Source organism: Gracilinanus agilis, chromosome 2 (genome assembly GCF_016433145.1).
Source record: "Gracilinanus agilis isolate LMUSP501 chromosome 2, AgileGrace, whole genome shotgun sequence".
NCBI lineage: Eukaryota > Metazoa > Chordata > Mammalia > Didelphimorphia > Didelphidae > Gracilinanus > Gracilinanus agilis.
The window spans coordinates 564,993,166-565,003,928 of record NC_058131.1 but is presented as its reverse complement, the minus strand read 5'-3'; the positions used below and the strand labels follow the sequence as shown (position 1 = coordinate 565,003,928).

The following is a 10,763-nucleotide window of genomic DNA, read 5'->3' as shown; positions in this document are numbered from 1 at the left end:
CTTGGTGCATACATATTGAGCAGTGTTATTTCCTCATTGTTTATACTGCCTTTAATCAGGATGTAATGACCTTCCCTGTCTTTTTTAATCATATCTATTTTTACTTTGGCTTTGTCAGAAATCATAATAGCCACTCCTGCCTTCTTTTTCTCATTTGACGCCCAAAAGATTTTGCTCAAACCCTGAACTTTAAACTTGTGTATGTCCACCCGCCTCATATGTGTTTCTTGTAGACAACATATGGTGGGATTTTGGTTTCTAATCCACTCTGCTATTTGCTTCCATTTTATGAGTGAGTTCATCCCATTCACATTCAGAGTTATAATCATCAGTTGTGCATTTGCTGACATTTTCGAATCCTCCCCTCTTCCTACCCCCTTTTTCCTTATACTTTTTTCTTTTAAATCAGTGGTTTGCTATTGAGCCACTATCCCTTATCCCCTCCCTTGATTAACTTCCCTTTCTACCCCCTCCCTTATTTTCCCCCCTCTTTTTGTTTTTAAAGGCCTTATGAATTCCCTCCCTCTTCTCCCCTCCCTTTTTTTGACCTCCCCACTCCCCTGCTCCCCTTGGTTTATCCCTTCTAACTTTCTCAGAAGGGTTAGATAAGAGTTTTATGTCCCAATGGATAGTATAGCTACTCTTCCCTCTCCGTGGTTGATTACACTAAGAGTAAGGTTTGATTATTACCTCTTAATGCTCTCTTCCTCTCCTTCTTTTAATAGTATTTGTCCCCTCTCCCTTCCATGCCCTCTTTGTGTGTAATAGAATATCCTTTTTTCTTATTCACTCAAGTTTCTCTTGGTGGTGTCCCCTGCTATTCACCCCCTCTTTCCCATCCCCCATGTCATCTTAGATTATTTAGTGTTCCACCCTCACCCTGTGAATGATTCTTCTGATTACTCTAATAGTGAATATTATAATAGTGATTAGAGTTCACTACAGAGAAATATACATAACGTTTCTCTACATAGGAATACAGATAATTAGATCTCACTGAGGCCCTTAAAAAGGCAAATTTAAAAATTATAAGTTTTCTTTCTTTCCCCTCTGTATCTTATTTACCTTTTCATGTTTCTCTCGATTTTTGTGGTTGAATATCAAACTTTCCATTTAGCCCTGGTCTTTTCTGTGCAAATACCTGGAATTCTTCAATTTTGTTGAATGCCCATACTTTCCCCTGGAAATATATAGTCAATTTTGATGGTAGTTGATCCGTGGTTGCAGGCCCAGCTCTCTTGCCTTTCTGAATATCGTATTCCAAGCCTTGCGATCTTTTAGCGTGGAGGCTGCCAGATCCTGTGTGATCCTGATTGGTGCTCCTTGATATTTGAATTGTTTCTTTCTGGCTTCTTGTAAGATTCTTTCCTTTGCTTGGAAACTCTTGAATTTGGCGATTATATTTCTGGGTGTTTTCTTTTCTTGATCGAATGTCGCAGGTGTTCTATGAATCCTTTCAATGTCTATATTGCCCTCTTGTTTTAGGACTTCAGGGCAATTTTGCTGAATTATTTCTGTTAGTATGGAGTCCAGGTTTCTATTAATTTCTGGTTTTTCTGGAAGACCAATTATTCTCAAATTGTCTCTTCTAGACCAGTTTTCTTGGTCTGTCACTCTCTCATTGAGATATTTCATGTTTCCTTCTATTTTTTCAGTCTTTTGACTTTGTTTTATTTGTTCTTGTTGTCTTGAGAGATCATTAGCTTCTAGCTGCTCAATTCTAGCCTTTAGGGACTGGTTTTCAGCTATAATCTTTCGGTTTTCGGCCATAATCTTCTGGTTTTCGGCTATAAGCTTCTGGTATTCCTTTTTAATCTGGTCATTTCTGGTGTTCAATTTGCTTATCAGTTCATTTGGTTTCTGAGCCTCACTTTCCAGTTGCAAGATTCTACCTTTTAAACTGTTATTTTCTTGCCAGATCTCTTCCATTTTCCTCAAAATCTCAGTTTTGAACTCTTCCATAGCTTGTGAGGAGTTTTCCTTATTTGAGGAGGGTCCGGATGCTTGTTTGTTCTCCTCCTCTGTTTGCTTGGTTGTCTGGATTTTCTCTGTGTAAAAGTTGTCAAGTGTTAAAGACTTCTTTTTCTTGTTGTTAATCTTTCTCTTCTGAACTTCCTGAGACTGGGTAGCCATCGTTAGCCCAGCAGCTTCTCAGGTTTATCCTTGCGCTCAGGGTCTGTCCACGGTCAAGCCCCCTGGTGGATCCCCTTGCTTGATCCTCTGCCGGAGGTTTTTTTACAAGTCTCAGGGCGCTGCTTCCACAGTCGTACACCCGTCCACGCTGGTTCCCCACTCAGGATTTCAGAACTTTAGCTTGTGGCTGTGTCTCCCTCCACCCACGCCTCCTCGGAGCCTGAGCTCTGAGCCTGCCTGAGCTCTGCTCCCGCGCTCTGCGCCCTAAGCCCGCGCTCAGATTTTGGGTGCGTTCTTTGGCTTTTTGGGGTCCCAAATCTTGCTGCTCTCAGGAATAGGCCCCAGAGCTGCCAATGACTCGATGGGTGCCCCAAACTTGCTCTACTTCTTTTTAGCTGGGTTCGGTGCTATAGGTGCTGTGTGTGGAGGGGGTGGGGGTGGGGTGGTTGCTCAGCCCGCGATTTAGTGAGAGCTGTTTCACCCCTTTATAGCATGGAAATGCCTCGATTCCACGTACCTTCCACACTGTGCCCTGTTGTGGGGTTCCTCCGTTCGTCTGGACTTGTTTTTATGTCCCATTGAGGAGTTTTGTGTGTTTCAGTCAGGAGAGGTTAAGAGCTGCTTCTTACTCTGCCGCCATCTTAACCCGGAACCAAGATAATTTTTTTTTTTAAAATAGCAGTGATTGAGCAAACCAACATTGAATTGCTTTAAAATGGTTCTGTTAATTTCAAATTAGGTTGAGGAAAAAAAGTAAAGTCTCTTTTAGGATAAAAATCAGTTTGTATCCACAGAAAGTCAGATTATAAAAAATTCCAAGGTTGAAAAAGCTTAACAAAGACTTTTTTTCCATGTTCATTAAGTACTTATGAAACAAGAGAAGGATGAGTGATAAAGAAACCTAGTTATAAAGGATAATGTTTTTCATTATCGGGGGAAATCATGCTGACTGCTCCATTTGGTTTTTCATTTCCATTCCATTTCCATATTTCCTTTCTGGTTTTTTTTGTTTTATTTTTGTTATAAGGAAAGAGAGAGATGGTGCATGGAGGGAAGGTTTTATTTAAGAGGAAGATGGAGGGACTTTGGGCCTCAGGGAATGAATGGCAAGTCAAGTGCAGAATTGAGTTTTTTACTAGAGAAATTAGGGATGAAGACTTGCCACTAAGGCCTTTAATATAGGACCAAGCCAAATGGGAAGCTCTTTAAGATGAAAAACAAGGGTAATAAGACCTTTAATTCCAAGAAAAGATTCAGATGCCAACAACAGTGATGAGAGAACTAAATTGAAAAGGTTTAGGAAGAATATGATGAGGCAATGTTGAAAGAGTGCTGTGTTGAGCATCTAGATGCCTAAATTCTAATTCTGTCCATGCCACTATCTAGTTGTTTAATCATCATCATCATCTATAAATATTTATATGCCTGTTATGTGTAGAACACTATCCTGGGCACTGGTAATAAAAAGAAGTATGAAACAAGTTCCTTGTTAGTAATGATCATTATAGTTTAGATTCTAAAATGGAAATAGGAAGTCTACATAGAAAGGCCTAAAACAACAGAATAGTACATACTAAGTGCAAAATGAGTGACAGAGTGATTTTAGAGAAAGGAAGTCACTGTGCACTGGGAAGGTCAGCGAAGGTCTCACAGAAGTGGAACTTGAGCTGAGGCTTAAAGGATGGGTGGAACTTACATACATGGAAAGGAAATGAATAGATATTTCTGGCAATGGGAAGTATATTATTCTTGTTAGTCAGTGATAATACACTTACTTTGTTTAGAAGAGTGTGTGAACAGGTCGATTTGGATACAGACAAGGATTCCTATAGGGAATTAATGAGAAAATAATTTCTCTTATTCAAATCTCTTAACCTCCTTGTATTTTAACTTCCTCATCTATAAAGCAAGGATATAAGTGAAATATCATTAAAAGACCATTATGGTGGAAAATTCTATATTGTAAACATATCTAAATTGTACTTTTTTCAAATTTTTTCATTTGACAACTTTTATTGATTTGTTTTTACATCACCTTCATTTTTTTTTTGTTTTTTTAATATTTTTAAATTTTATTTAATTAAGAAATTTTTTCCATGGTTACATGATTCATGTTCTTTCTCCCCCCTCCTCCTCACCCCCTTCTATAACCAACACACAATTCCACTTACATCACCTTCATTTTGAAACTTATCACTACTATTATTCTTCAAGGACCTTAGCTTGATTTTGTGCTACTTAAAAATGTTATAATGACTTGAAAAAGAAGTTGATTGGGTGGTCTTCAAATTTTCAAATGACTCAAAACTAGAAGGAATAACTAATATATTGAATAACTATTAGTCAAAAAACAGAAGGATCTCAACATGATAGAGTAATGCCCAGATCTAATAAGATGTAATTTAATAAGAATATATGGATCTTATGCTTGGGTTCAAAAAATCAACTTCTTATGGGGAGGCATGTTGGGTAATAGTTGGTATGCAAAAGATCTTATGGTTTTAGTGGACAATGATATATCTAAAATATTACACGCTGGCCAGAAAAAAAGAAGCATAGTTTATAGAATAAAGAAGGTAAATAGTTGCTCAGTACTCTATGCTAGTCAGACAACACCAACATTTCTGCATTCACAAGGACCTTTGTAGATTTGGGCATATCAGAAGAGGGTAGCCAGATTGATGAAAACTGGAAAACCATGAAAAATTACAAAGAATTAGATTTTTTATTCTGAGCTTTAGATAACAGAACTTGGGGAAATGAATAGAAATTGCAGAAAAGTAAATTTGGTTTGAGGTAGGAAAATTTTAGCAAAAAGGACTATCTAAAAGTGAAATGACTTGCCTGAGAATATGGTAGTTTTCTCCTACTGATGGAAAGTCTACAAGTGAAGGTTAGATGACCACTTGTCAGTAATGTTGTAGAGCACATCCTTATTCAAGTTGCACTAGAAGATCTCTGAGGTCTGTTGCAACTTTTGTAGTCAATGATTTTATGGGTAATATAAAGCTTTGCAAGAGTCAGTCTAACAAATGAGAGAAATCTGAGTGAGAAACATGGTATTGATGCATTAATAGCCAAAACTTTTGGAGAGAAAGAGTGAGTTATCATAGAGCACACCATTAGTACACACATATGCTCCCTGGATATGAAAAGGAAGGTAATAATTAGTTAGGAGCAGAGGAGGATGAGGTAGAAATCTTTTCTAGTACAGTTAAAATTTGAAGTTAAGTTGGTCAGAGCTAAGAAGAGTTGCAATGACAGAGTACTTCTGTTTGAAAAGATGTATGAGAAAATACTAAAAGGAAGAGTAATAATGGTATTATTTAGATTAAATTATATAATTGCTGACATTTGTGTTAAATTATACTCTTAAAATTATTTTTAAGTAGTTAATTTTATCAATTTAAATAGCTCTGCAAAGATCTTTTAGTACTAGAGGAGCATGGTGTAAGAACCATTTAATAAGCTTCTTTTAAAACCCTGAAGTACCACCTTACACCAAGCAGACTGGCCAATATGGCAGCAAAGGAAAGTGATAAATGTTGGAGGGGATGTGGCAAAATTGGGACACTAATACACTGCTGGTGGAGTTGTGAATTAATCCAGTGATCCTAGAAGGCAATTTGGAATTATGCCCAAAGGACCTTAAAAGATTTCCTGCCCTTTAATCCAGCCATACCATTGCTGGGTTTATACCCAAAGAGATAATAAGGAAAAAGACTTGTACAAAAATATTTATAGCTGCACTCTTTGTGTTGCCAAAAAATTGGAAAATGTGGGGGTGTTCATCGATTGGGGAATGGCTGAACAAATTGTGGTTTATGGTAGAATGCTATTGTGCTGAAAAGAATGCTGGCCTGGAGGAATTCCATGTGAACTGGAATAACCTCCAGGAATTGATGCAGAGCAAAGGGAGCAGAACCAGGAGAACATTGTACACAGAGACTGGTACACTATAGCACAATTGAATGTAATGGACTTTTCTACCAGTAGCAATGCAATGATCCAGGACAATCCAGAGGAACTTATGAGAAAGAACACTATTCCTATCCAGAGAAAGAATTGTGGGAGTAGAAATGCAGAAGAAAAACACATGCTCAATCATGTGGTTTGATGGGGATATGATTGAGGTTTTGGCATTAAAAGAGCACTTTATTGCAAATATGAATAATATGGAAATAGGTTTTGAAAAATGATACATGCATAACATGTATAAACAAGAATTGCTTGTCAGCTCTGGGAGGGGGAAGGGAAGAAGAGTGGGAAAAATTATGAATCATGTAACCATGGCAAAATATTCTAAATAAATAAATAAACTATAAAAAGAAATTTAGACAACTTGGAAAAGCATTTTTTACATATACACACTCTTCTACTTATAATGAAGTTTCTTTTGTACTCATATGAATACATATACAATCTTTTGTTGTTGTTTTTAGAAATCTACTAGGAATTCACACCTATCTTTCTTAGGAGTTCCCATGGGATTATTTCTCAGTAATAAACTAACAGTAAATTCGGAGGCCTATAACATTAGGTACTTTGAACCAGGCAGCTGGAAAGGATTTGCTACTTATCATCTGGAGAAAGTTTTGTGGTGTTTTTATGATAAGCCAACCCATGACCTAGTCTTCTTAACATGTGAATTAAATCAAATTGATTAGTTTTCTGGCACATGCATAGCTATTCTAAGGGTAACACATTGTTGTAAGAAAACATTTTATGAAAGGTGAGATATTATTAAAATATGATAAAAATTTTAGAGACCTATTTGCTTAGTAAAATGGAATGGTGACTTGGATATATATATACGTGTTTGTGTATATATACATGTATCCATATTAATAAAGCATTTTTATACATATTTGATCTTACCAAGGGTCCCTTACTATGCTTTGGAACTACTGAAAAAGAACAGAAAAAAAATGAAAAGCTCATAAATCTTCTTTGCAGTCAGTTTGATGCTTTCTGTCAGATCTGGTAAAGAAAATAAGAGCTTTGGGTTTAGAGTATATGGGTTCTGAGGTTCTTTCCAACTTTAGTATGGACTTTTATTACAACCATACTCTGTGCCAGAGGGTCTTCATATTTCATCCTATTTTCTTGAGTTTCTTTTATATACTGTTACCACCCAAGAATACAAGAAAAGCTGTCAAGGATGAGCTCTCTATATTCCATCCTACATGTTTTACTTCTACCTTCCTCTCAGTCCAAGCAGGCTACTATTTCATGAAAGTGGGTTGAGTGCATAGCCAATATTTTTTACAGTGGACAAAGGAATTCTAGATATAGACATTATTCCAACTCATACATGAAAGGAATTCCCACTATAGCATCCCCAGTCTCTGCTTGAAGACCTCCAAGGAGAGGGCACTCTGTTTCAGTTGTGGACAGTTAGGAAGTTTTTCATGCCATCACCTCTAAACTGGTCTCTTTGTAGCTTTTGCCCATTGATTTTGCTTTTGCCCTCATGGACCAAAAAGACTTGAAGCCAGAAAATCTGGGTTTGTGCACCAGTCACATTAGTTATGTTACAATAGACAAGTTACTGAACCTTCCAAAGTTTTAGTTTCCTTCCCTATCAAATGTAGATATAACTGCACTATTTACCTCTTAGGATCATTGTGAGGAAAATATTACTTTAATGTAGTTGTGTATTTTACTACTTCGAGAAGCAGGAATTTGCTACAAATGTGAAGAGTTTAGAGTATAGGTGCCGATTATCATCACTTACTACAAACTCTTTACTAGAAATGGAAGTTACAAATTAATCAAAATTGTACTCATACTTTTAAAACTGCTGTCTTGGTGAGCCCTACCTTTGTTTTGGATCAGTGAAATGTTGGTACTTTTGTTTGGTTCTCAGTCTTTTTTTTTTTTTTTAATGCAAACCATTGATTTCCCAACAGGAAATAAAAGAAAAAAAGAAATTTTGCAAGACTTACATACATGACCTTGTGAAAGAAGCAGCTGAAATCAACATGAAAAATGAATCTTTACAGAAGCTTTGGCCTCAGATGTTCATTGAGCTTGTCAGGGATGCAGTAATAGAAATACGCAATAAGAATTCCTACATGAAACTCTGTCTACAAAGAATAACTGATACAAAATAGCAGTTTACCAATTACTGTTGATTTGAGTATTTTGTGTTTGTTTCAAGAAGACTAAAAATTTAGAGGATAAACATTACCAGAAAAATAAATCACTTTCCTACAAAGGATGGCTTCTAAGCATCATTGAATACTGTTTTCCCAGGGACAACTGGCTAGGCTTTAAAAAAAATAAAAAAGACAAGACCAAAAATTTTTTAAGATGTCAGTAAGGCCTTTGTGAATAAAGCCATTTGTAGAAAGTAACAAGACCAGAGGTTGGATGCTTGTCTTCTGTGATTGCTCCTGGTGATGATGCTGTTATCATAACAGAACAGGTAGATTCTACATAATGCTAAAGCATGATTGTGTTTCTCTTTGGTTTTTTAACTGACAATTTTCAACTCTTTTATTTTCACCCATGGTTTTAAAAACCAAAAATATGTTCAAGCAAGTATTGTTTTTTTATGAGTGAAGAATTATTAATAAATTAGTAAAAAATTGTCCTGTGTTTACCTTTTTAATTTAGTCAGAACAGCCTTCTTTATTAAATTATACTCCTTTTCCCAATTCCATAGATGCCTTTTTCTCCTTGCTTCAGGATTCTTCTTGGCCTGTCCCTTTAGAAGGGTGTTCAGCAGGTGGTATAGAGTACTTTAATAGTTAGGAGGCAGACTGAGAACAGAGTGATGGCAAACCTTTTAGGGATGGAATGCCGCCCCCACAGACCCAGTACCAGGCCTCTCCTCTCATGGAGTGCCAGACATGCCCAACCCCCCCCCCCCACACACACACACTAGAGAGAGAAGAAGCATTCCCATTGGGCTGCTGGACAGAGGGCTAGGTGAAATGAGGAATGTCCTTAGTGAATGTAGAGAGGGGGAGGGGAGCAGCTCCACCCAAGTCCTCCTGCCATTCTAGTAACAAACTTGGTGGGGGTGGCCAAATGCCCACAGAGAATATTCTGTGTGCTACCTCTGGCACCCGTGCCATAGATTCACCATCACTGCTCTAGGGACTGTAACAGTGAGAACAGTTCAAATAAGGTCAGTTTTTACCACATTTAATATCCTAGTTAAGTGGTGGGATGCCCTAATGACCAGTGAGGTGACGTAGTATGGGGGAAAGAGCATGGGTCTTGAATTTGGGTGCTTAGGCTACTCTTTATGAGACCAGTTGCCTACACTGATTCTCAGTTCCATATCAGGAAAATGAGGGTAGTCTTAGGATCATGGAATAGTACGTTGGAAGGCGCCATAGAAACCAACTCTCCCAACCCTCACTTTGTAGTTGAGCAAACCAAGGTCTTGAGATGTGCAATAACTTGTGCAGCTCATCTAGGTAGTAAGTGGCAGAACTCGGATTCAAACACATATGCTCAGACAAATTCAGTCCTCTTTCCGCTAAACCAAACTTCTTTCATGTTGTAGTATGCGCCTTTCAGAGGGGCTGTAAGGATTTAATGAGGTCCCTTACATAAAGTCCATTGTAGCCATAAAGAGTTATGTCACTGTGATTTGTTCTTGTTATCATAAGTGCTAGTTCTCAACAAGAATGGGTCCTCAAAGACAGATCCCCTCTCAGTTTTCTCACCTGTAAAATGGGATACTAATACTTGTACTACCAACTTTAGAATCTCAGTTTTGGAAGCAAAGATCCCTTCTGTAATACATACTAAATGGAAGACCACCCAGCCTTTGCTTAAAGGCTTCCAATAAGACTATGTCCCAAGGCAGTCCATACTCTTTTGGAATAACTATAATAGCGGAGGAGTCTTTCTTTACACCAAGCCTAAATTTGTATTGTGAAGAAAGTGCTTTGTAAAATTGAATGGAGTTCTATAACAACACCATTGTTACCCCAAATAGCTCAAAGTCTTTTAAAGGCTTTTAGTGCTACCTGATGATACCCTAATCATATCATATAGATAGGAGGGCATATTCACCACCTCAATATTATTTCCCCTCGTTATATTACGAACAATGTCTTACACCCTTTCTGTTTTGTTTTGTTTTGTTTTTTCAAACCCACTTGAGCATCCATACAAGTAAATAAAAGTGCTCTGGGACCCTAACCTAAGAATTTACTAGAGGACACAGACCTATTATCACACCTAATACAGATCTTTTTGGTTTCTCCTCAGGTGTTTTTTTCTGTAGAAAGCTCTGGGATCCCTTCACTGTGTCACTCAGAGAATCAAATATGTATCCAGGTTTTATCATCACTGTCCCCAAATGTAAGAATCTGACTGAATCATTAGGACCCAGGAAGTCCTGACAGGCAGGAGATTTTCATGCCTTTGCCTGGCCCTAGGACTCATTCTTCCATGCATTTACAGCTCAAGATTGACTCACTAAGAGTCCACAGAAGAGGTTGGTGCTAGGAAAGCAAGGATGTCTTCAAATGCCCTTCTTTCCCTCAGATTCATTACTGTAAAAATAAAAAATGAATATATAACTAAAAATAATATATTTTATAATATTCATAATCACTAGAAATAAAAGAGTAAAAAAGGTAAAATAAACCAGGTTCCCAAGT

At 37.4% G+C, this 10,763-nt stretch overlaps 1 protein-coding gene across 4 annotated transcripts in view; it reads left to right on the top strand.

Moving 5' to 3' along the window:
* The window catches only part of LRRC49 (leucine rich repeat containing 49), a 212,263-nt gene extending 203,592 nt beyond the window's left edge, over nucleotides 1–8,671 (top strand). For all 4 annotated transcript variants that reach the window (XM_044662387.1, XM_044662385.1, XM_044662384.1 and 1 more), the window contains one exon: nucleotides 8,046–8,671. In XM_044662387.1, coding sequence (XP_044518322.1) covers nucleotides 8,046–8,249 — 204 coding nt within the window. In that variant the 3' untranslated portion in view covers nucleotides 8,250–8,671. The remainder of the gene's footprint in view (nucleotides 1–8,045) is intronic.
* The last annotated feature ends 2,092 nt before the right edge of the window (nucleotides 8,672–10,763 follow it).